This window comes from Panulirus ornatus, chromosome 18 (assembly GCF_036320965.1).
Source record: "Panulirus ornatus isolate Po-2019 chromosome 18, ASM3632096v1, whole genome shotgun sequence".
Lineage (NCBI taxonomy): Eukaryota > Metazoa > Arthropoda > Malacostraca > Decapoda > Palinuridae > Panulirus > Panulirus ornatus.
Genome location: NC_092241.1, coordinates 168,169 through 195,041, shown reverse-complemented (window position 1 = coordinate 195,041; position 26,873 = coordinate 168,169). Strand labels below are relative to the sequence as shown.

Below are 26,873 nucleotides of genomic sequence, written 5' to 3'. Positions count from 1 at the left end.
GAGGATAATATGTGGTGTGAGGTGATTTGATTAAGTAATGAAAGGGTAAGAGAGATGTGTGGTAATTAAAAGAGTGTGGTTGAGAGAGCAGAAGAGAGTGTATTGAAATGGTTTGGTCATAGAGAGAATGAGTGAGGAAAGATTGACAAAGAGGATATATGTGTCAGAGGTGGAGGGAATGAGAAGTGAGAGACCAAATCGCAGGTGGAAGGATGGAGTGAAAAAGATTTTGAGCGATCAGGGCCTGAACATACATGAGGGTGAAAGGTGTGCAAGGAATAGAGTGAATTGGAATGATGTGGTATACTGGGATCGACGTGCTGTCAATGGATTGAACCAGGGCATGTGAAGCGTCTGGGGTAAACCACGGAAAATTTTGTAAGGCCTGAATGTGGAAAGGGAGCTATGGTTTTGGTGCATTACGCATGACAGCTAGAGACTGAGTGAGAACGAATGTTGCCTTTGTTGTCTTTTCCTAGCGCTACCTCTCGCACGCGCTAGGGGAGCGGGGTGCCATTTCATGTGTAGCAGGGTGGAAATGGGAATGGATGAAGGCAGCAAGTATGAATATGTACATGTGTATATATGTCTGTTTATGTATATGTATGTATACATTGAAATGTATATGTATGTATATGTGCATGTGTGGGCATTTATGTATATACAAGTGTATGTGGGTGGGTTGGGCCATTCTTTCATCTTTTTCTTTGCGCTATCTCGCTTAAGCGGGAGACAGCAACAAAGTATAATAAATATAATAAATATATACATTTGCTTTTCTAAGTATTTCTCACATACATTCTTCAAAGCAAACACCTGATCCACACATCCTCTACCACTTCTGAAACCGCACTGCTCTTCCCCAATCTGATGCTCTGTACATGCCTTCACCCTCTCAATCAATACCCTCCCATATAATTTACCAGGAATACTCAACAAACTTATACCTCTGTAATTTGAGCACTCACTCTTATCCCCTTTGCCTTTGTACAATGGCACTATGCACGCATTCCGCCAATCCTCAGGCACCTCACCATGAGTCATACATACATTAAATAACCTTACCAACCAGTCAACAATACAGTCACCCCCTTTTTTAATAAATTCCACTGCAATACCATCCAAACCTGCTGCCTTGCCGGCTTTCATCTTCCGCAAAGCTTTTACTACCTCTTCTCTGTTTACCAAATCATTTTCCCTAACCCTCTCACTTTGCACACCACCTCGACCAAAACACCCTATATCTGCCACTCTGTCATCAGACACATTCAACAAACCTTCAAAATACTCATTCCATCTCCTTCTCACATCACCACTACTTGTTATCACCTCCCCATTTACGCCCTTCACTGAAGTTCCCATTTGCTCCCTTGTCTTACGCACCCTATTTACCTCCTTCCAGAACATCTTTTTATTCTCCCTAAAATTTACTGATAGTCTCTCACCCCAACTCTCATTTGCCCTTTTTTTCACCTCTTGCACCTTTCTCTTGACCTCCTGTCTCTTTCTTTTATACTTCTCCCACTCAATTGCATTTTTTCCCTGCAAAAATCGTCCAAATGCCTCTCTCTTCTCTTTCACTAATACTCTTACTTCTTCATCCCACCACTCACTACCCTTTCTAAACAGCCCACCTCCCACTCTTCTCATGCCACAAGCATCTTTTGCGCAATCCATCACTGATTCCCTAAATACATCCCATTCCTCCCCCACTCCCCTTACTTCCATTGTTCTCACCTTTTTCCATTCTGTACACAGTCTCTCCTGGTACTTCCCCACACAGGTCTCCTTCCCAAGCTCACTTATTCTCACCACCTTCTTCACCCCAACATTCACTCCTCTTTTCTGAAAACCCATACTAATCTTCACCTTAGCCTCCACAAGATAATGATCAGACAACCCTCCAGTTGCACCTCTCAGCACATTAACATCCAAAAGTCTCTCTTTCGCACGCCTGTCAATTAATGGATTTGTATGTAGCATTTATGGATCTGGAGAAGGCATATGATAGAGTTGATAGAGATGCTCTGTGGAAGGTATTAAGAATATATGGTGTGGGAGGCAAGTTGTTAGAAGCAGTGAAAAGTTTTTATCGAGGATGTAAGGCATGTGTACGTGTAGGAAGAGAGGAAAGTGATTGGTTCTCAGTGAATGTAGGTTTGCGGCAGGGGTGTGTGATGTCTCCATGGTTGTTTAATTTGTTTATGGATGGGGTTGTTAGGGAGGTGAATGCAAGAGTCCTGGAAAGAGGGGCAAGTATGAAGTCTGTTGGGGATGAGAGAGCCTGGGAAGTGAGTCAGTTGTTGTTCGCTGATGATACAGCGCTGGTGGCTGATTCATGTAAGAAACTGCAGAAGCTGGTGACTGAGTTTGGTAAAGTGTGTGGAAGAAGAAAGTTAAGAGTAAATGTGAATAAGAGCAAGGTTATTAGGTACAGTAGGGTTGAGGGTCAAGTCAATTGGGAGGTAAGTTTGAATGGAGAAAAACTGGAGGAAGTGAAGTGTTTTAGATATCTGGGAGTGGATCTGTCAGCGGATGGAACCATGGAAGCGGAAGTGGATCATAGGGTGGGGGAGGGGGCGAAAATTTTGGGAGCCTTGAAAAATGTGTGGAAGTCGAGAACATTATCTCGGAAAGCAAAAATGGGTATGTTTGAAGGAATAGTGGTTCCAACAATGTTGTATGGTTGCGAGGCGTGGGCTATGGATAGAGTTGTGCGCAGGAGGATGGATGTGCTGGAAATGAGATGTTTGAGGACAATGTGTGGTGTGAGGTGGTTTGATCGAGTAAGTAACGTAAGGGTAAGAGAGATGTGTGGAAATAAAAAGAGCGTGGTTGAGAGAGCAGAAGAGGGTGTTTTGAAATGGTTTGGGCACATGGAGAGAATGAGTGAGGAAAGATTGACCAAGAGGATATATGTGTCGGAGGTGGAGGGAACGAGGAGAAGAGGGAGACCAAATTGGAGGTGGAAAGATGGAGTGAAAAAGATTTTGTGTGATCGGGGCCTGAACATGCAGGAGGGTGTAAGGAGGGCAAGGAATAGAGTGAATTGGAGCGATGTGGTATACAGGGGTTGACGTGCTGTCAGTGGAGTGAATCAAGGCATGTGAGGCGTCTGGGGTGGACCATGGAAAGCTGTGTAGGTATGTATACACGTGTGTGGACAGGTGTATGTACATGTGTATGGGGGGGGGGGGTTGGGCCATTTCTTTCGTCTGTTTCCTTGCGCTACCTCGCAGACGCGGGAGACAGCGACAAAGTATAAAAAAAAAAAAAAAAAAAAAAAAAAAAAAATATATACATATATAAATTAAAGCCATGGGGACATCACACAGCCCTGCCTCACACTTACATGTATCCCAGAACTTTCACTCAGCTCTCCATCCACTGTTACACACTCATTTGCTCCTTTATAAAAGGCTTTTGAGCCATTCAGCAGTAGGCCCACTATACCATACATCCTTAACACATCCCACAAAGCATTCCACTCAACTCTGTCATATGCCCAGATCCATAAAAGGTGCATACAACTTCTTACTTTTCACTACATACTTTTCCATGGTCATCTTTACAACAAAAATCTGATCTACACATCGCCTAACTTTCCAAAAACCCCCTTGCTCTTCACTTATTCAGCATTCAGTCACTTCCATCACTCTTAATCAATTTTCTTGCATACACTTTTCCTGGTATACTTAACAGACTTTTTCCCTATAATTCCTACATAAATCCTTAGTACCTTTTTCTTTGAATAAAGTAACAATAATAGCTTTCATCCGCATCCACTCTATCACACTTTCTCCTCCATACTTCAGCATTTCAGCCATAATCCCATCCACTCAAGGTGCCTTTCCTACCTTCAGCCTCATTATTGCTGTTACCTCCCTTTTTTCTATACACCCTGCACTTGTATCCTCTTCCTTCCTTCCTCCATACCCAGGCATGTAACAAGTGCTGCCTTCCCTTCTCCCACATACATCAGTCCTACAAAATACTCCTTCCATCCTCTTTTCACTTCCTCCTTTTCATTCAGCAATTCCCCTCCCTTACCTCTCACTTCACCATTTCCACCCTTACATCCAACTCTTTCTTTTTCACCTCCTTCCAGTATAGTTTCTTATAATTCCAAAATTTTTCACTTAATTTTTTTCCAAAATCTTTATCTCCTCTTTCTTTGCTTTCTTCTATCAGCTTCTTAACATTCTGCTTACATTTTTTTGTATTCTTCCCTCCTCCTTTGCTGAACTTCCACTGGTACATTCCTACTGAGCAATTTACTATATGCCTATTTCTTCTCTTCCACAGCATTTCTAATCTCTTCTGTCCACTATGCATTACCATTTTTATTCCTCTATCTCACTACCTTGTATCCAACTACAGGTTCTACAACTTTTACTATTGTTTCTCTAAATATCTTAAACACCTCATTCACACACGACAACATTCCTAAATTCGCTGCACTTCCATTTAAGCTTTCAGTTACTTTCCTTTCATACTCCTCCCTGTATTTTTTTGATTCATCTTCTTGCTTGCCAATCTTTCTTACACCATACCTCTGCTTCTCCCCAATCATCATCCCCATACGAACTGTGGAATGGTCAGAGTCTCCAAAGAATCCTCTCACAACTCTAGCATCCAGCACAGCCACTCTCATCTTTCATCCACTAACACTTAATCAATCAAAGCCTTTGCTCTTCTCTTCCATCATTCGTCATCCATGTATATCTGTGGATCATCTTATGCTGAAAAAAGGTGTTTGCAAGGAATGAATCCCTCTCAGCACAAATATCCATAAGATAGCTTCCATTCTCATTTACTTTAGGCACTCCCCATTTACCAACTATCTCACCGATTTTATTATATCTCACTTTCGCATTCATATTGCCCAATACAACCACATTTTTTTCATTCTCAAAACTGTTCATACAATCATTCAAATTTCTCCAAAAAAAGCTTCATTTCATCCTTACCTTGTACAGTCTTCATATTCACAGGCAAATATATACATACATATCCATTCTATCCATGGGGATAGGGGAGAAAGAATACTTCCCACGTATTCCCTGCATGTCGTAGAAGGCGACTAAAAGGGGAGGGAGCGGGTGGCTGGAAATCCTCCCCTCTCATTTTTTTTTCAATTTTCCAAAAGAAGGAACAGAGAAGGGGGGCCAGGTGAGGATATTCCCTCAAAGGCCCAGTCCTCTGTTCTTAACGCTACCTCGCTAATGCGGGAAATGGCGAATAGTATGAAAGAAAAGAAGAAAGAAATATCCATTCTTCTTTTGCGTCTTTTAGAAATTGAAACACAAGAAGGGGAGGGTACTAGAGGTGTTGCCTTATAATGCAAAACTACCTTACCAAATTTCCTTGAATTTGGTAATGGAAAATATCAAATGGAAATCCTAGGCTGAGGATACTCTGAGAGTCTTCTCTAGGAAGAAATAGAAACTTTCCCACCAGGCACACTGACTTTAGATTCATACACTGTGGCTATCACTGCTAATCAGCAAATCAAGAAAACTTGACTGCAAAATTGAAAAAAATGGGTATAAAAGAGACAACCACAAATTCTTATGAGTCTAAGTTTCACAAATTATTGCAACTCCACACACAGTTTATAAATCTAGAGAGGAGGTATCCTGATTTCTGACTTTTTCACCACATGAGGAATATCATGGCTTATTCAGGTCTTAAAACCATGGTCCAGCTCTAACAGTCACAATATATCCTGATTGAACGTACCACTTTTTTAAAGTAAAATATGATTCATCTATGAACATCAAAGATGAAGAGAGATAGGAAGCAAGAATCTAAGAATGTTCAAACATGGATTTAAATACACATATTTTTTTGTATCAGATTCTGAAATACCTCAACAGGTAAAGAATAACATACAAAATATGTACAAGAAGCTCTGAGGTGACAATCTTTTTATTTCTACAAGTAGTATCCTGTCATGGCAAGTAAAACACTATTCTAAAATACTGTTGTGCATTCTTGACACAGGAAAATTTAAATCTCATAGAGTGAGAGGTGATCATTCATCACAGTATTTTCTGTAATATGAGTCAAAAACTCAAAATTTCATGTAACTACCTACTCTCAGAAATATAAGATCTCCATATTCAATACTCATCGGAGCATGTCTATGTTCATTACTTCAAAAATCATGCATGTTACTTCAGATCACAATGTTAAAGTAATATATTCTGACCTGCAAGTATGCTCATTCTTCTGTTTTAATGTTTCCTTGAGGTAATGATCTACTTCAGCATCACCTTCATATCTCAGGAAGTACTGTAAATGTTCTCTTTCTAGCTGCTTTCCAAACCTACAAAAGAAAAATCTCAACTATATCTATTACCTGGATGCTTTTGCATAAAAATTAATTAAGCTGATCCAGTTACAACCTGTCATGATTTTGTTTGAAAAAAAAAGGTGGGAGAGGACATATCAGAAACAATAGTGTTTATGTTCTAACATCTTATTCACAAGACCATCTACAGCAAGGCATCCTAAGGTTGCTTAGAACTATTCCTCAATCATATAAACAAATCCTCTAGTTTGCTGGATAGAGAACCTAAAAAATCTTAATTTTCATATTTTCATACTTGTTTGCCATTTCCTAAGGTTAACTAGAAAGCATCAGAATCAGATGAAGAAAAGTCTCATTTGCTCGTGAAAGAGAAAAGAAAGGCATTTGGGCAATATTTACATGAAAGGAGTGCAAATGATTAGGATATGTATTAAAGAAAACAGCAGGAGGTCAAGGGAACGGTGTAGGAGTTGAAAAAGAGGGAAAATGAGAGTTGGGGTGAGAGTATCATTAAACTTGAGGGAGAAAAAAAGATGTTTTGAAGGAGATAAATAAAGTGCGAAAGTCAAGAGAACATGTGCGAACACTGATGAAAGGGATAAATGGGGAAGCGATAACAGGTATTGATAAAATGAAGAGGAGATGGGGTGACTATTATGAAAGATTGTTAAATAAGTTTGAGGACAGAGTGGCAGATGTAGGGTGTTTTGGTCAGGGTGGTACGCAAAGTTAGAGAGTCAGGGAGAGTGGTTTGGTGAAAAGAGAAGAGGTGTTGAAAGCCTTCCAGGAGATGGAAGCTGGCAAGGCAGCTGAGTGGATGGTATTGCTGTTGAGTTGGTAAGGATATTCAGTGTATGTATGGATCATGGTGAAGTGCCTGAGGATTGGCTGAATGCATGTATAGTGCCACTGAATAAAGGCAAAGGGGATAAAGGAGGGTGTTCAAACTAGAGAGGTATAAGTTTGTTGAGTAAATCTGGTATGTTGTATGGGAGGGTACTGAATGAAAGGGTGAAGGCATGTACAAAGCATCAAACTGGGAGGAATAGAGTGGTTTCAGAAGTAATACAGGATGTGTGGATCAGGTGTTTGCTTTAAAGAATGTGTGAAAAATACTTACAAAAACATGGATTTGTAGGTGGCATTTATGGATCTGCAGGAGGCATATGAGAGGATTGAAAGAGGTGCCTTGCAGAAGGTCTTAAGTGGGAGGTAAGCTGCCAGAACAAGTGAGAAGTTTTTATAAAGAGTGTAAGGCATGGGTATTAGGAGGAAAAGAGGAGAGTGAATGGTTCCCAGTGAAGGGTGGTCTATGGCAAGAGTGTGTAATACCAACATGGTTGTTTAATTTGTTTATGGATGGAGTGTTGAGGAAGGTAAATGCAAGAGTCTTGGAGAGAGGGGCTATCATCCAGTCTGTGGCAGATGAGAGGGCCTGGGAAGTGAGTGAGTTGTTGTTCAGCGATTCCAGTGAGAAGCTGCAGAAATTGGTGACTGTGTTTGGAAAAGTGGTGAAAGGAGAATGTTAAGAGTAACTGCAAATAAAAGCAAGGTTATTAGGTTCAACAGGGTTGAGGGAAAAGTTAGTTGGGATGTAAGTTTGAATGGAGAAAAATGAAAGAAGTAAAGTGTTTTAGATATCTGGGAGAGGACTTAGCAGCAAAGAGAACCATGGAAGTGGAAGTGAGTCATAGGGTGGGGCATGGGGCAAAGGTTCTGGGAGTGATGAAGAATGTATGGAAAGAGAGAATGTTATCTCAGAGATAGAAAATGGGTATGTTTAAAGGAATAGTAATTCCAACAATAATATAAGGTTGCAAGATATGGGCTTTATATAGGGTTATGCAGAGGAGAGAGAATGTGTTAAAATTGAAATGTAGGAGGGCAATATGTAGCGTGAAGTGGTTTGATCGAGTAAGCAATGAAAGGGTAAAAAGAGATGTTTGGTAATAAATGGAGTGTGGTTGAGAAATCAGAAGAGGGTGTGTTGAAATTGTTTGGACATCGAGAGAATGAGTGAGGAATGGCTGAGAAAGAAAACATGTGTCAAAACTGGAAGGAACAAGAAGTGAGAGGCTAAACTGGAGATGGAAGGATGGAGTGAAAAAGATTTTGAGTGATCAGGGCCTGAACATGCAAGAGGGTGAAGGGATGCACAGAATAGGGTGAACTGGAATGATGATGTATACTGGGGTCAACGTGCTGTCAATGGACTGAGCCAGGGCATGTGAAACATCTGGGGTAAACCATGGAAAGGTCTGTGGGGCTTGGAGGTGGAAATGGGAGCTGTGGTTTCAGTGCATTAAATGACATCTCATGGATGGATGTGAGTAGATGTGTCCTTTCTTTGTCTGTTTCCTAATGCTATCATATTAATGCAGGGAGTGGGAATGTGGGGGGAGAAAATGTGTACACTATATTTTTTCTCTTCTTTTATGCATATTTGAAGGGTGGGGTTGGTTATGGATAATGGCAAGCAAGTATGAATGTGTAAGAGTATATACAGGTATATACAGGTGGCTGATTCATGTGAGAAACTGCAGAAGCTGGTGACTGAGTTTGGTAAAGTGTGTGAAAGAAGAAAGTTAAGAGTAAATGTGAATAAGAGCAAGGTTATTAGGTACAGTAGGGTTGAGGGTCAAGTCAATTGGGAGGTGAGTTTGAATGGAGAAAAACTGGAGGAAGTGAAGTGTTTTAGATATCTGGGAGTGGATCTGGCAGCGGATGGAACCATGGAAGCGGAAGTGGATCATAGGGTGGGGGAGGGGGCGAAAATTCTGGGAGCCTTGAAGAATGTGTGGAAGTCGAGAACATTATCTCGGAAAGCAAAAATGGGTATGTTTGAAGGAATAGTGGTTCCAACAATGTTGTATGGTTGCGAGGCGTGGGCTATGGATAGAGTTGTGCGCAGGAGGATGGATGTGCTGGAAATGAGATGTTTGAGGACAATGTGTGGTGTGAGGTGGTTTGATCGAGTAAGTAACGTAAGGGTAAGAGAGATGTGTGGAAATAAAAAGAGCATGGTTGAGAGAGCAGAAGAGGGTGTTTTGAAATGGTTTGGGCACATGGAGAGAATGAGTGAGGATAGATTGACCAAGAGGATATATGTGTCGGAGGTGGAGGGAACGAGGAGAAGAGGGAGACCAAATTGGAGGTGGAAAGATGGAGTGAAAAAGATTTTGTGTGATCGGGGCCTGAACATGCAGGAGGGTGAAAGGAGGGCAAGGAATAGAGTGAATTGGAGCGATGTGGTATACCGGGGTTGACGTGCTGTCAGTGGATTGAATCAAGGCATGTGAAGCGTCTGGGGTAAACCATGGAAAGTTGTGTAGGTATGTATATTTGCGTGTGTGGACGTATGTATACACATGTGTATGGGGGTGGGTTGGGCCATTTCTTTCGTCTGTTTCCTTGCGCTACCTCGCAAACGCAGGGAGACAGCGACAAAAAAAAATGTATATATATCTTTCCTCACTCATTCTCACCATGTGACCAAACCATTTCAATACACCCTCTTCTGCTCTCTCAACCACACTCTTCTCTCTTACCATTTCATTACTTACTCGATCAAACCACCTCACACCACATATTGTCCTCAAACATCTAATTACCAATGCATCCACCTTTCTCTGCACAACCCTATCTATTGCCCATGCCTCACAACTATATAACATTGTTGGAAGCTCTATTCCTTCAAACATACCCATTTTTGCTCACTGAGATAATGTTCTTGCCTACCTAACAATCCCATCCACAAACAAAATAAACAGCCATGGAGATATCACACACTCCTGCCGCAAACCGACATTCACTGGGAACCAATCACTTTCCTCTCTTCCTACTCGTACACCTGCCTTACATCCTTGATAAAAACTTTTCACTGCTTCTAGCAACTTGCCTCCCACACCATATACTCTTAATAACTTTCACAGAACATCTCTATCAACTCTATGATATGCCTTCTCCAGATCCATAAATGCTACATGCAAATCCACTTGTTTTCTAAGTATTTCTCACATACATTTTTCAAAGCATACACCTGATCCACATATCCTCTACCACTTCTGAAACCACACTGCTCATCCCCAATCTGATGCTCTGTACATGCCTTGACCCTCTCAAATAATACCCTCCCATATAATTTCCCACGAATACTCAACAAACTTATACCTCTGTAATTTGAGCACTCACTTTTATCCCCTTGTCCTTTGTACAATGGCACTATGCATGCATTCTGCCAATCCTCAGGCACTTCACCATGAACCATACATACATTGAATATCCTCACCAGCCACTCAACAACACAGTCACCTCCTTTTTTATAAGTTCCACAGCAATACCATCCAAACCTGCCGCCTCCCCGGCATTCATCTTCCACAAAGCTTTCACAACCTCTTTTCTGTTTACCAAATAATTCTCCTGGCCCACTCACTTTGCACACCACCTCGAACAAAACACCCTATGTCTGCCACTCTATCATACAACTCTCAACAAACCTTCAACATACTCACTCCATCTCCTTCTCACTTCACCACTACTAATTATTACCTCCCCATTTGTCCCCTTCATCAATGTTCCCATTTGTTCTCTTGTCTTATGCACTTTATCTACCTCCTTCCAAATCATCTTTTATTCTCCCAAAAACTTAATGATACTATCTCACACCAATCTCATTTGCCCTCTTTTTCACCTCTTGCACCATTCTCTTGACCTCTTGCCTCTTTCTTTTATACATCTCCCAGTCATTTGCACTATTTCCCAGCAGAAATCACCCAAACGCCTCACTCTTCTCTTTCATTAACAATCTTACTTCTTCATCCCACCACTCACCATCCTTTCTAATCTGCCTACCTCACACATTTCTCATGCCACAGGCATCTTTTGCACAAGGCATCACTGCTCCCCTAAATACATCCCATTCCTCCCCCATTCCCCTTACATCATTTGCTTTCAACTTTCTCCATATATATATTATCCCTGGGGACAGGGGAGAAAGAATACTTCCCACGCATTCCCAAAGTGTCGTAGAAGGCAACTAAAGGGGACGGGAGCGTGGGGCCAGAAACCCTCCCCACCTTATATTTCAACTTTCTAAAAGGGGAAACAGGAGAAGGAGTCATACAGGGAATGCTCATCCTCCTCGAAGGCTCAGATTGGGGTGTCTAAATGTGTGTGGATGTAACCAAGTTGAGAAAAATGGAGAGATAGGTAGTATGTTTGAGGAAAGGTACCTGGATGTTTTGGCTCTCAGTGAAATGAAGCTCAAGGGTAAAGGGGAAGAGTGGTTAAGGAATGTCTAGGGAGTAAAGTCAGGGGTTGGTGAGAGGAAAAGAGCAAAGGAAGGAGTAGCACTACTCTTGAAACAGGAGTTGTGGGAGTATGTGATTGAGTGCAAGAAAGTACTCTAGATTGATATGGGTAAAACTGAAAGTGGATGGAGAGAGATGGGTGATTATTGGTGCCTATGCTCCTCGTCATGAGAAGAAAGATCATGAGAAGCAAGTGTTTAGGAGCAGCTGAGTGAGCGTGTTAGCAGCTTTGATGTTTGAGACCGAGTCATAGTGATGGATGATTTAAATGCAAAGGTGAGTAATGTAGCAGTTAAGGGTATAATTGGTGTACATGGGGTGTTCAGTGTTGTAAATGGAAATGGTGAAGAGCTAGTAGATTTGTGTGCTGAAAAAGGACTGGTGATTGGGAAAACCTGGTTTAAAATGAGAGATATACATAAGTATACATGGCCAGAAAGCATTACTGGATTAAGTGTTGATTGATAAGCACACAAAAGAAAAACTACTGGATGATAATGTGCTGAGAGGGGCAACTGGAGGGATGTCTGATCATTATCTTGTGGAGGCAAAGTTGAATATATGTAGAAGCTTTCAGAAAAGAAGAGAGAATGTTGGGGTGAAGAGAGAGGTGAAAGTAAGTGAGCTTGGGAAGGAGATTTGTGTGAGCAAGTACCAGGAGTGACTGATTGCAGAATGGAAAAAGGTGAGAGCAAATGCCATAAAGGCAATGGGGGAGGAATGGGATGTATTTAGGGAAGATGTGAATGCTTGTGCAAAAGATGCCTGTGGCATGAGAAAGGTAGAGGTGGGCAGATTAGAAGGGGTAGTGAGTGGTGGATGAAGAAGTAAGATCGTTAGAGAAGGAGAAGAGAGAGGTATTTAGATGATTTTTGCAGGGAAAGTGTAGATGACTGGGAGATGTATAAAAGAAAGAGGCAGGAGGTCAAGAGAAAGGTGCAAGAGGTGAAAAAGAGGGCAAATGAGATTTGGGGTGAGAAAGTATCGTTAAATTTCAGGGAGAATAAAAGATGTTTTGGAGGGAGGTAAATAAAGTGCATATGACAAGAGAACAAATGGGACCATCAGCGAAGAGGCTAATAGGGAGGTAATAACAAGTAGTGGTGAAGTGAGAAGTAGAAGGAGAGGGTATTTTGAAGGTTTCTTAAACGTGTTTGATAATAGAGTAGCAGATACAGGATGTGTTGGTAGAAGTGGTGTGTAACGTGAGAGGGTCAGGGAGAATGGTTTAGTAAATGGAGAAGAGGTAGTGAAAGTCTTGCGGAAGATGAAAGACGACAAGGCGGTGGGTTCGGAGGGTTTTGCAGTGGTATATAGGGTTGAGGGTCAAGTCAATTGGGAGGTGAGTTTGAATGGAGAAAAACTGGAGGAAGTGAAGTGTTTTAGATATCTGGGAGTGGATCTGGCAGCGGATGGAACCATGGAAGCGGAAGTGGATCATAGGGTGGGGGAGGGGGCGAAAATTCTGGGGGCCTTGAAGAATGTGTGGAAGTCGAGAACATTATCTCGGAAAGCAAAAATGGGTATGTTTGAAGGAATAGTGGTTCCAACAATGTTGTATGGTTGCGAGGCGTGGGCTATGGATAGAGTTGTGCGCAGGAGGATGGATGTGCTGGAAATGAGATGTTTGAGGACAATGTGTGGTGTGAGGTGGTTTGATCGAGGGAGTAACGTAAGGGTAAGAGAGATGTGTGGAAATAAAAAGAGCGTGGTTGAGAGAGCAGAAGAGGGTGTTTTGAAGTGGTTTGGGCACATGGAGAGAATGAGTGAGGAAAGATTGACCAAGAGGATATATGTGTCGGAGGTGGAGGGAACGAGGAGAAGAGGGAGACCAAATTGGAGGTGGAAAGATGGAGTGAAAAAGATTTTGTGTGATCGGGGCCTGAACATGCAGGAGGGTGAAAGGAGGGCAAGGAATAGAGTGAATTGGAGCGATGTGGTATACCGGGGTTGACGTGCTGTCAGTGGATTGAATCAAGGCATGTGAAGCGTCTGGGGTAAACCATGGAAAGTTGTGTAGGTATGTATATTTGCGTGTGTGGACGTATGTATATACATGTGTATGGGGGGGGGCATTTCTTTCGTCTGTTTCCTTGCGCTACCTCGCAAACGCGGGAGACAGCGACAAAGTATAAAAAAAAAAAAAAAAAATATAAAAAAAAAAAAGCGGGGTGACTGTGTTGTTGTCTAGTTGGTGAGGATATTCAATGTATGAATGGTTCATGGTGAAGTTCCTGAGAATTGGCAGAATGCATGCATAGTGCCATTGTACAAAGGCAAAGGGGATAAAGGTGAGTGTTCAAATTACAGAGGTATGGGTTTGTTGAGTATTCCTGGAAAATTATATGGGAGGGTATTGACTGAGAGGGTCAAGGCATGTACAGAGCATCAGATTGGGGAAGAGCAGTGTGGTTTCAGAAGTGGTAGAGGATGTGTGGATCAGGTGTTTGCTTTGAAGAATGCATGTGAGAAATACTTAGAAAAAGAAATGGATATGTCTGTAGCATTTATGGATCTGGAGAAGGCATATGATAGAGTTGATATAGATGCTCCATTGAAGGTATTCAGAGCATATTTTGTGGGAGGTAAGTTGCTAGAAGCAAAGAAAAGTTTTTATCGAGGATGTAAGGCATGTGTATGAGTAGGAAGAGAGGAAACTGACTGGTTCCCAGTGAATATCGGTTTGCGGCAGGTGTGCATGATGTCTCCATGCTTGTTTAATTTGTTTATTGATGGGGATGTTCGGAAGGTGAATGCAAGAGTTTTGGAGAGAGGGGCGAGTACGCAGTCTGTTGTGGATGAGAGGGCTTGGTAGTGAGTCAGTTGTTGCTCGCTGATGATACAGCGCTGGGGGCTGATTTGGGTGAGAAACTGCAGAAGTTGGTCACTGAGTTTGGTAAAGTGTGTGAAAGAAGAAAGCGGAGAGTAAATCGGAATATGAGCAAGGTTATTGGGTTCAGTAGGGTGGAGGGACAAGCCAATTGGGAGGTGAGTTTAAATGGAAAAACTGGAGGAAGTGGAGTGTTTTAGATATTTGGGAGTGGATTTAGCAGTGGATGGAACCATGGAAGCAGAAGTGACTCACAGGGTGGGGGAGGGGGTGAAGGTTCTGGTAGCGTTAAAGTGTGTGTGGAAGGCGGCAACGTTATCTCGGATGGCAAAAATGGGTAGGTTTGAAAGAAAAGTGAAAAGGAATGGGATGTGTTCAGGGAAGCAGCGACGGCCTGCGCAAAAGATGCTTGTGGCTTGAGAAAGGTGGGAAGTGGGCAGATTAGAAAGGGTAGTAAGTGGTGGGATGAAGAGGTAAGATTGTTAGTGAAAGAGAAGAGAGAGCTATATGGATGATTTTTGCATGGATATAGTGCAAATGACTGGGAGATGTATAAAAGAAAGAGGGAAGAGTGTAAGAGGTTGAAAAAGAGGGCAAATGAGAGTTATGGTGAGATGGTATTATTAGATTTTACAGAGAATAAAAAGATGTTTTGAAATGAGGTAAATAAAGTGCGTAAGACATGAGAACAAATGGAAACATCGGTGGAGGGGGCAAATGGGGAGGTAATAACAATTAGAGGTGAAGTAAGAGGGATATGGAGTGAGTGTTTTGAAGGTTTGTTGAATGTGTGTGATGATAGAGTGGTAGATATTGGGTGTTTTGGTCAGGGTGGTGTGTGAAGTGAGAGGGGTCAGGGAGAATGATTTGTTAAACAAAGAAGAGGTAGTGAAAGTTTTGCAGAAGATGAAAGCTGGCAAGGCGGCGTGTTTGGATGGTATTGCACCGGAATTAATAAATAAAGGGGGTGATTGTGTTGTTCACTGGTTGGTGAGGATATTCAATGTATGTATGGTTTATGGTAAAAATCCTGAGGATGGGCGGAATGCATGCATAGTGCCATTGTACAAAGGCAAAGGGGATACAGGTGAGTATTCAGATTACAAAGGTATGGGTTTGCTGAGTATTCCTGGGAAATCATATGGGAGGGTACTGATTGAGAGGGTCAAGGTATGTACAAAGCATCAGACTGGGGAAGAGCAGTGTGGTTTCAAAAGTGGTAGAGGATGTGTGGATCAGGTGTTTGCTTTGAAAAATGTATGCAAGAAATACTTAGAAAAACAAATGGCTTTGTATGTAGCACTTATGGATCTGGAGAAGGCATATGACAGAGTTGATAAAGATGCTCCATGGAAGGTATTAAGAATATATGGTGTGGGAGGCAAGTTCCTAGAAGTAGTGAAAAGTTTTTATTGAGGATGTAAGGCATTTGTAAGAGTAGGAAGGGAGAAAAGTGACTAGTTCCCAGTGAATGTCAGTTTGCAGACGAGGTGCATGACATCTCCATGGTTCTTTAATTGGTTTATGGTTGGGGTGGTTAGGGAGGTGAATACAAGAATTTTGAAGAGAAGGGCAAGTATGCAGTCTGCTGAGGATGAGAGAGCTTGGGAAGTGAGTCAGTTGTTGCTCGCTGATGATACAGCGCTGGTGGCTGATTCGGGTGAGAAACTGCAGAGGTTGGTCACTGAGTTTGGTAAAGTGTGTGAAAGAAGAAAGTTAAGAGTAAATGTGAATAAGAACAAGGTCATTGGATTCAGTAGGGTGGAGGAACAAGCCATTGGGAGGTGAGTTTGAATAGAGAGAAACTGGAGGAAGTGGAGTGTTTTAGATATTTGGGAGTGGATTTGGCAGCGGATGGAACCATGGAAGCGGATGTGAATCATAGGGTGGGGGAGGGGGTGAAAGTTCTGGGAACATTGAAAAATGTGTGGAAGTCGAGAACGTTATCTTGGAAAGCAAAAATGGGTATGTTTGAAGGAATAGTAGTTCCAACAATGTTATATGGTTGCGAGGCATGGGCTAGAGTTGAGCAGAGAAGGGTGGGTGTACTGAAAATGATATGTTTGAGGACAATATGTGGTGTGAGGTGGTTTGACCAAGTAAGTAATGAAAGGGTAAGAGAGATGTGTAGTAATAAAAAGAGTGTGGTTGAGAGAGCAGAAGAGGGTGTTTTGAAATGGTTTAGTCACATGGAGAGAATGAGTGAGGAAAGATTAACAAAGAGGATATATGTGTCGGAGGTGGAGGGAATGAGGAGAAGTGGGAGACCAAATTGGAGGTGGAAAGATGGATTGAAAAAGATTTTGAGTGATCGGGGCCTGAACATGCAGGAGGGTGAAAGGCGTGCAAGGAATAGAGTGAATTGGAACGATGTGGTATACTGGGGTTGACGTGCTGTCAATGGATTGAACCAGGGTATGTGAAGCGTCTAAGGTAAACCATGGAAAGTTTTGTAGGGCCTGGATGTGGAAAGGGAGCTGTGGTTTTGGTGCATTATACATGACAGCTAGAGACTGAGTGTGAAAGAATGTGGCCTTTGTTGTCTTTTCCTAGCGCTACCTAGTGCACATGCATGGGGAGGAGGTTGTGATTTCATGCGTGGTTGGGTGGCGACGGGAATGAATAAAGGGCAGACAGTATGAAATGTGTACATGTGTACATATGTATATTTTTTTTTTTTTTTTTTCATACGATTCGCCATTTCCCGCATTTGCGAGGTAGCATTAAGAACAGAGGACTGGGCCTTAGAGGGAAAATCCTCACCTGGCCCCCTTCTCTGTTCCTTCTTTTGGAAAATTAAAAAAAAACGAGAGGGGAGGATTTCCAGCCACCCGCTCCCTCCCCTTTTAGTCGCCTTCTACGACACGCAGGGAATACGTGGGAAGTATTCTTTCTCCCCTATCCCCAGGGATAACATATGTATATGTCTGTGTATATATATGTATACGTTGAGATGTATAGGTATGTATATGTGCGTGGGTGGGTTGGGCCATTCTTTCGTCTGTTTCCTTGCGCTACCTCGCTGACGCGGAAGACAGCGACAAAGTATAATAATATAATAAAAACATGTTTTGGAAGGAGGTAAATAAAGAGCGTAAGACAAAAGAACAAATGGGAACATCGGTGACGGGGGCAAAAGGGGAGTTAATAGCAAGTAGTGGTGAATTGAGAAGGAGATGAAGTGAGTGTTTTGAAGGTTTGTTGAATGTGTTTGATGGTAGAGTGGCAGATATAGGGTGTTTTGGTCGAGGTGGTGTGTGAAGTGAAAGGGTCAGAGAGAGTGATTTGGTACATAGAGAAGAGGTAGTGAAAGCTTTGTGGAAGATGAAAGCAGGCAAGGCTGCACGCTTGGATGGTATTGCTGTGGAATTTATCAAAAAAGGGGGTGACTGTGTTGTTGATTGGTAGGTGAGGATATTCAATGTATGTATGGTTCATGGTGAAGTGCCAGAGCATTGGCGGAATGCATGCATAGTGCCACTGTACTAAGGAAAAGGGGATAAAGGTGAGTGTTCAAATTACAGACGTATGGGTTTGTTGAGTATTCCTGGGAAATCATATGGGAGGGTATTGATTGAGAGTGTCAAAGTATGTACAAAGCATCAGATTGGGGAAGAGCAGTGTGGTTTCAGAAGTGGTACAGGATGTGTGGATCAAATGTTTGCTTTGAAGAATGTAAGTGAGAAATACTTAGAAAAACAAATGGATCTGTATGTAGTATTTATGGATCTGGAGATGGAATGTGATAAGAGTTGATAAAGATGCTCTGTGGAAGGTCTTATGAGTATATGGTGTGGGAGCCAAGTTGCTAGAAGTAGTGAAAAGTATTTATCGAGGATGTAAGGCATAAGTACGAGTAGGAAGGGAGAAAAGTGATTGGTTCTCAGTGAATGTTGGTTTGCGGCTGGGCGCATGATGTCTCCATGGTTGTTTAATTTGTTTGTGGATGGGGTGATTAGGGATGTGAATACAAGAGTTTTGGAGAGAGGGGCAAGTATGCACTGTTGTGGATGAGAGGGCTTAGGAAGTGAGTCAGTTGTTGCTTGCTGAAGATACAGCACTGGTGGCTGATTCCTGTGAGAAACTGCAGAAGTTGGTCACTCAGTTTGGTAGTGTGAGAAAGAAGAAAGCTGAGACTAAATGTAAATAAGAGCAAGGTTATTGAGTTCAGCAGGGTGGAGGGACAAGCCAAATGGGAGGTGAATTTGAATGAAGAAAAACTGAAGGAAGTGGAGTGTTTTAGATAATTGGGAGAGGATTTAGCAGCAGATGGAACAATGGAAGCGGAAGAGAGTCATAGGGCGGGGGAGGGGGCGAAGGTTCTGGGAGCACTGAAGAGTGTGTGAAAGATAAGAACGTTATATCGGAGATCAAAAATGGGTATGTCTGAAGGAATAGTGAAAAGGAATGGGAAGTGTTTTGGGAAGCAGCTATGGCGTGCACAAAAGATGCCTGTGGCTTGAGAAAGGTGGGAGGCGGGCAGATTAGAAAGGGTAGTGAGTGGTGAGATGAAGAAGGAAAATTGTTAGTAAAAGAGAAGAGAGAGCCATTGAGATGATTTTTGCAGGGAAATAGTGCTAATGAGTGGGAGATGTATAAAAGAAAGAGGCAAGAGGTCAAGAGAAAGGTGCAAGAGGTGAAAAAGAGGGCAAATAAGAGTTGGGGTGAGAGAGTACCATCAACTTTATAGAGAATAAAAAGATGTTTTGGAAGGAGGTAAATAAAGTGCGTAAGACAAGAGAACAAATGGGAACAACGGTGAAGGGGGCATATGAGGAGGTAATAACAAGTAGTGGTGAAGTGAGGAGATGGAGTGAGTGTTTTGAAGGTTTGTTGAATGTGTTTGATGATAGAGTGGCAGATATAGGGTGCTTTGTTTGAGGTGGTGTGCACAGTGAAAGGGTCAGGGAGAATGATTTGGTAAACTGAGAAGTGAAAGCTTTGCGAAAGATGAAAGCTGGTAGGGCAGCGCGTTTGGATGGTATTGCTGTGGAAGTTATGAAAAAGGGGGTAACTATGTTGTTGACTGGTTGGTGAGGATATTTAATGCATGTATGGTTAATGGTGAAGTGCCTGAGGATTGGCAGAATGCATGCATAGTGCTGTTGTACAAAGGCAAATGGGATAAAGGTGAGGGTTCAAATTATGGATGTATGGTTTTGTTGAGTATTTCTGGGAAATTATATGGGAGGGTATTGATTGCAGGGGTCAAGGTATGTACAGAGCATCAGATTGGGGAAGAGCAGTGTGGTTTCAGAAGTGGTAGAGGATGTGTGGATCAGGTGTTTGCTTTGAAGAATGTATGTGAGAAATACTTAGAAAAGCAAATGGGTTTGTATGTAGCATTTATGGATCTGGAGAAGGCATATGATAGAGTTGATAGAGATGCTCTATGGAGGGTATTAAGAGTATATGGTGTGGGAGGCAAGTTGCTAGAAGCAGAGAAATGTTTTCATCGAGGATGTAAGGCATGTGTACAATTAGGAAGAGAGGAAAGTGATTGGTTCCCAGTGAATGTCGTTTTGTGGCAGGGGTGCATGATGTCTCCTTGGTTGTTTAATTTGTTTATGGATGGGGTTGTTAGGGAGGTGAATGCAAGAGTTTTGGAGAGGGGGCAAGAATGCAGTCTGTTGCGGATGAGAGGGCTTGGGAAGTGAGTCAGTTGTTGTTCGCTGACAATACAGCGCTGGTGGCTGATTCGGGTAAGAAACTGAAGAAGTTGGTCACTGAGTTTGGTAAAGCATGTGAAAGAAGAAAGCTGAGAGTAAATATGAATAAGAGCAACGTTACTGGCTTCAGCAGGGTGGAGGGACAAGCTAATTGGGAGTTTGAATGGAGAAAAACTGGAGGGAGTGGATATAGCAGCAGATGGAACCATGGAAGCGGAAGTGAGTCACATAGTGGGGGAGGGGGTGAAGGTTCTCGGAACGTTGAAGAGTGTGTGGAAGGCAAGAATGTTATCTCGGAGAGCAAAATTGGGTATGTTTGAAGAAATAGTGAAAAGGAACGGGATGTGTTTAGGGAAGCAGTGATGGCCTGCGCAAAAGATGCCTGTGGCTTGAGAAAGGCAGGAGGTGCACAGATTAGAAAGGGTACTGAGTGGTGGGATGAAGTAAGATTGTTAGTGAAAAAGAAAAAAGAGGCATTTGGACAATTTTTGCAGGGAAATAGTGCAAATGACTGGGTTATGTACAAAAGAAAGAGGCAAGAGGTCAAGATAAAGGTGCAAGAGGTGAAAAAGAGGGCAAATGAGAGCTGGGATGAGAAAGTATCTTTAAATTCTACAGAGAATAAAATGATGTTTTGGAAGGAGGTAAATAAAGTGCATAAGACAAGAGAACAAATGGGAACATTGGTGAACGGGGAAAAAGGGGAGGTAATAACAAGTAGTGGTGAAGTGAGAGGGAGATGGAGTGAGTGTTTTGAAGGTTTGTTGAATGTGTTTGGTGATAAGAGTGGCAGATGCATCGTGTTTTGGTCAAGGTGGTGTGTGATTTGGTAAACAGAGAAGGGGTAGTGAAAGCTTTGTGGAAAATGAAAGCTGGCAAGGTAGCGGGTTTAGATGGTGTTGCTGTGGAATTTATTAAAAAAAAGAGGGTGACTGTGTTGTTGACTGGTTGGTGAGGATATTCAATATATATATGGTTCATGGTGAAGTGCCTGAGGATTGGCAGAATGCATGCATAGTGCCATTGTACAAATGCAAAGGGGATAAAGGTGAGTGTTAAAATTACAGAGATATGGGTTTGTTGAGTATTCCTGGAAAAATATATGGGAGGGTATTGATTGAGAGGGTCAAGGTATGTACAAAGGATCAGACTGGGGAAGAGCAGTGTGGTTTCAGAAGTGGTAGAGGATGTGTGGATCAGGTGTTTGCTTTGAAGAATGTATGTGAGAAATGCTCAGAAACCAGATGGATTTGTATGTAGCAATTATGGATCTGGAGAAGGCATATGACTGAGTTGATAGAGATGGTTTGTGGAAGGTATTAAAAGTATATGGTGTGGGAGGTAAGTTGCTAGAAGTAGTGAAAAGTTTTCATCGAGGATGCAAGGCATGTAAGAGAGTAGGAAGAGAGGAAAGTGAGCGGTTCCCAGTGAATGTTGGTTTGCAGAAGGGGTGCATGATGTCTCCATGAGAGGTCTTGGGAAGAGATTCAGTTGATGTTCGCTGATGATACAGCGCTGGTGGCTGATTCAGGTGAGAAACTGTAGAAGTTGGTGGCTCAGTTTGGTAAGGTGTGTGAAAGAAGAGAACTGAGAGTAGATGTGAATAAGAGCAAGGTTATTAGGTGCAGTAGGGTTGAGGGACAAGTCAATTGGTAGGTACGTTTGAATGGATAAAAACTGGAGGAAGTGAAGTGTTTTAAATATCTGGGAGTAGATTTGGCAGCGGATGGAACTATGGAAGCGGAAGTGAGTCACAGAGTGGGGGAGGGGGCGAAGGTTCTGGGAGCATTGAAGAATGTGTGGAAAGCGAGAACGTTATCTTGGAGAGTAAAAATGGGTATGTTTGAAGGAATAGTGGTTGCGAGGCATGGGCTATAGATGAGGTTGTGTGGAGGAGGGTGGATGTGTTGGAAATGAGATGTTTGAAGACAATATGTGGTGTGAGGTGGTCTGATTGAGTAAGTAGAGAAAGGGTGGGAGAAATGTGTGGTAATAAAAGGAGTGTGGTTGGGAGAGCGGAGGAAGGTGTATTGAGGTGGTTTGGTCACATGGAGAGAATGAGTGAGGAGAGATTGACAAGGATATGGGTGTCAGAGATGGAGGGAACGAGGAGGGGTGGGAAACCAAATTGGAGGTGGAAGGATGGAGTCTTTAGTGGTCATGTGTAGCGACTGAAACCATAGCTCCCTTTCCACATCCAGACCCCACAAAACTTTCCATGTTTTACCCCAGATGCTTCACATGCCCTGGTTCAATCCATTGACAGCAAGTCGACCCCGGTATACCACATCGTTCCAATTAACTCTATTCCTTGCATGCCTTTCACCCTCCTGTATATTCAGGCCCTGATCGCTCAAGATCTTTTTCATTCCATCCTTCCACCTCCAATTTTGTCTCCCACTTCTTGTTCCCTCCATCTCTGACACAAATATACTCTGTGTCAATCTCTCCTCACTCATTCTCTCCATGTGATCAAACCATTTCAATACACTTTCTTCTGCTCTCTCAACCACACTCTTTTTGTTACCACACATCACTCCCACCCTTTCATTACTTACTCAATCAAAACCACCTCACACCACAATTTGTCCTCATACACTTCTTTACCAACAAATCCACCCTCCTCTGCACAACCCTGTTTATAGCCCATGCCTCGCAACCATATAACATTGTTGGAACCACTATCCCTTCAAACATACTCATTTTTGCTGTCAAAGATAACGTTCTCGCCTTCCACACATTCTTTAACGCTCCCAGAACCTTTGCCCTTTCCCCCACCCTGTGACTTATTTCCGCTTCCATGGTACCTTACGCTGTCAAATTCACTCCCAGATATCATTTCCTCCAGTCTTTCTCCACTCAAACTCATCTCCTAATCTATTTGTCCATCAACCCTGCTGAACCTATTTACTTTGCTCTTATTCACATTTACTCCTAGCTTTCTTCTTTCACACACTTTACCAAACTCAGTCATCAGCTTCTGTCGTTTCTCACTTGAATCAGCTACCAGTGCTGTATCATAAGCAAACAACAACTGACTCACTTTCCAAGCCCTCTCATCCACAACAAACTCCATACTTGCCTCTCTCTCCAAACCTCTTGCATTCACCTCTTTAACAACCCTATCCATAAACATATTAAACAACCATCGAGATATCATGCACCCCTGCCGCAAACCAACATTCACTGGGAACCAATCACTTTCCTCTCTTGCTACTCGTACACATGCCATACATCCTTGAGAAAAACGTTTCACTGCTTCTAGCAGCTCACCTCCCACACCATATATTCTTAATACCTTCCACAGAGCATCTCTATCAACTCTATGATATGCCTTCTCCAGATCCATAAATGCTACATACAAGTCCATTTGTTTTTCTAAGTATTTCTCACATACATTCTTCAAAGCAAACACCTGATCCACATATCCTTTACCACTTCTAAAACCACACTGCTCTTCCCCAATCTAAAGCTTTGTACATGTCTTACCCTCTCAATCAATACCCTCCCATACAATTTCCCAAGAATACTCGACAAACTTATACCTCTGTAATTTGAACACTCGCCTTTATCCCCTTTGCCTTTGTACAATGGGATTATACATGCATTCTGCCAATCCTCAGGTACTTTACCATGAAACATACACATATTGAATATAATACCAGCTAGTCAACAATGCAGTCACTCTGTTTTTTTAATAAATTCCACTACAATACCATCCAAACCTGCCGCGGCTTTCATCTTCTGCAAAGCTTTCACTACCTCTTCTCTGTTTACCAAACCATTCTCCCTGACTTTGTCACTTCACACACCACCTCGACCAAAATACCCTACATCTGCCAATCTATCATCAAACACATTTAAGAAACCTTCAAAATACTTACTCCATATCCCTCTCACTTCACCACTACTTGTTATTAGCTCCCTATTAGCCCCCTTCAATAATGTTCCCATTTGTTCTCTTGTCTCATGCACTTTATTTAACTCCTTCCAAAACATCTTTTTATTCTCCCTAAATTCTAATTATACTCTCTCAACCCAACTCTCATTTGCCTTCTTGCACCTTTCTCTTGACCTCCTGCCTCTTTCTTTTATACATCTCCCAGTTATTCGTACTACTTCCTTGCAAAAATCGACCAAATGCCTGTCTCTTCTCTTTCACTAACAATCCTACTTCTTCATCCCACCACTCACTATCCTTTCTAACCTGCCCACCTCCGACCTTTCTCATGCCACAAGCTCTTTTGTGCAAGCCATGACTGCTTCCCTAAATACATCCCATATCTCCCTCACTCCCCTTAAGCCATTCACTCTCACCTTTTTCCATTCTGCACTCAATCTCTCCTGGTACTTCCTCACGCAAGTCTCCTTTCCAAGCTCACTTATTCCCAACCACTCTCTTTACCACAACATTCTAACTTCTTTTCTGTAATGAACCAAAACCATAGCTCCCTTTCCACATCTAGGCCCCACAAACCTTTCCACGGTTTAATCCAATGACAGCAAGTCGACCACAGTATACCACATCGTTCCAATTCACTCTATTCCTTGCACGCCTTTCACCCTCCTGTATGTTCAGGGCTCCGATCGCTCAAAACCTTTTTCACTCCATCCTTCCACCTCCAATTTGGTCTCCCACTTCTCCTCATTCCCTCCACCTCTGACATTTACGTCTTTATCAATCTTTCCTCACTCATTCTCTACATGTGACCAAACCATTTCAATACACCCTCCTCTGCTCTCTCAACCACATTCTTTTTATTACCACACATCTCTCTTACCCTTTCATTACTTAATCAAACCACCTCAAATCATATATTATCCTCAAATATCTCATTTCCAACACATCCTCCCTCCTCCGCACAACCCTATCTATAGCCCACGTCTCGCAACTTTATAACATTGTTGGAACCACTATTCCTTCAAACATACCCATTTTTGCTCTCACAGATAATGTTCTCTCCTTTCACACATTCTTCAACGCTCCCGGAACCTTTGCTCCTTCCTCCACCCTGTGACTTACTTCTGCTTCCATTGTCCCATCGACTGCTAAAGCCACTCCCAGATACCTAAGACATTTCACTTCCTCCTGTTTTTCTCCATTCAAACTTACATTGGAATTGACTTGTCCCTCCACCCTAATGAACCCAATAACCTTGCTCTTATTCACATTAGCTCTCAGCTTTCTTCTTTCACACACTTTACCAAACTCAGTCACCAGCTTCTGTAGTTTCTCACCTGAATCAGCCACCAGAGCTGTATCATCAGAGAATAAGAAATGATTCACTTCCCAAGCCCTCTCATCCACAACAGACTGCATACTTGCCCCTCTGTCCAAAACTCTTGCATTCGCCTCCCTAACAACCCCATCCATAAACAAATTAAACAACCATGGAGACATCACACCCCCCGGCCGCAAGCCGACATTCACTGGGAACAAATCAGTTTCCTCTCTTCCTACTTGAACACATACCTTACATCCTCAATAAATACTTTGCACTGCTTCTAGCAACTTACCTCACACACTATATACTCTTAATACCTTCCATAGAGTGTCTCTATCAACTCTATCATATGCCTTCTCCAGATCCATAAATGCTACATAGAAACTCATTTGATTTTCTAAGTATTTCTCACATACATTACTCAAAGCAAACACCTGATCCACACATCCTCTACCACTTCTGAAACCACATTGCTCTTCCCCAATCTGATGCTCTGTACATGCCTTCACCCTCTCAATCAATACCCTCCCATATAATTTCCCAGGAATACTCAACAAACTTATACCTCTGTAATTTGAACACACACCTTTATCCACTTTGCCTTTGTACAATGACATGAATGCATTCTGCCAATCCTTAGGCACTTCACCATGAACCATATATACACTGAATATCCTCACCAACCAGTCAACAACTTAGTCATCCCCACTTACAATAAATTCCACTGTAATACCATCAAAACCCGCAACAACTTTGCCGGCTTTCATCTTCCACAAAGATTTCACTACCTCTTCTCTGTTTACCAAACCATTCTCCCTGACCCTCTCACTTCACATACCACCTCAACGAAAACATCCTATATCTGCCACTCTACCATCAAAGACATTCAACAAACCTTCAAAATACTCACTCCATCTCCTTCTCCCTTCACCATTACTTGTTATTACCTCCCCATTAGCTCCCTTCACCAATGTTCTCATTTGTTCTCTTGTCTTACGCAGTTTATTTCCTCCTTCCAAAACATCCTTTTAAAATTCCAAAAATTTAATGATACTCTCGCCATAACTCTCATTTGCCCTCTTTTTCACCTCCTGCACCTTTCTTTTGACCTTTTGCCTCATTCTTTTATACATCTCCCAGTCATCTGCACTATTTTCCAGCAAAAATCGTCCAAATGCCTCTCTCTTCTTTTTCACTAACAATCTTACTTCTTCATCCCACCACTCACTACCCTTTCTAATCTGCCCACCTTCCACCTTTCTGATGCCACATGCCTCTTTTGTGCAAGCCATCACTGCTCCCCTAAATAAATCCCATTCCTCCCCCACGCCCCTTACATCATTTGCTCTCACTTTTTTCCATTCTTCACTCAATCTCTCCTGGCACTTCTTCACACAAGTCTTCTTTCCAAGCTCACTTACTCTCACCACTCTCTTCTCCCCAACATTCTCTCTTCTTTTCTGAAAATCTCTACATATCTTCACCTTCACCTCCACAAGATAATGATCAGACATCCCTCCAGTT

At 42.3% G+C, this 26,873-nt stretch overlaps 1 protein-coding gene across 4 annotated transcripts in view; it reads right to left on the bottom strand.

Moving 5' to 3' along the window:
* Nucleotides 1-26,873, bottom strand: part of LOC139754949 (coiled-coil domain-containing protein 97) — a 154,649-nt gene that overhangs the window by 64,721 nt on the left and 63,055 nt on the right. For 3 of the 4 annotated variants that reach the window (XM_071672770.1, XM_071672769.1, XM_071672768.1), the window contains exon 3: nucleotides 6,215-6,331. The exons of the other annotated variant lie outside the window; for it this stretch is intronic. In XM_071672770.1, coding sequence (XP_071528871.1) covers nucleotides 6,215-6,331 — 117 coding nt within the window. The remainder of the gene's footprint in view (nucleotides 1-6,214; nucleotides 6,332-26,873) is intronic. 4 annotated transcript variants of the gene reach the window in all.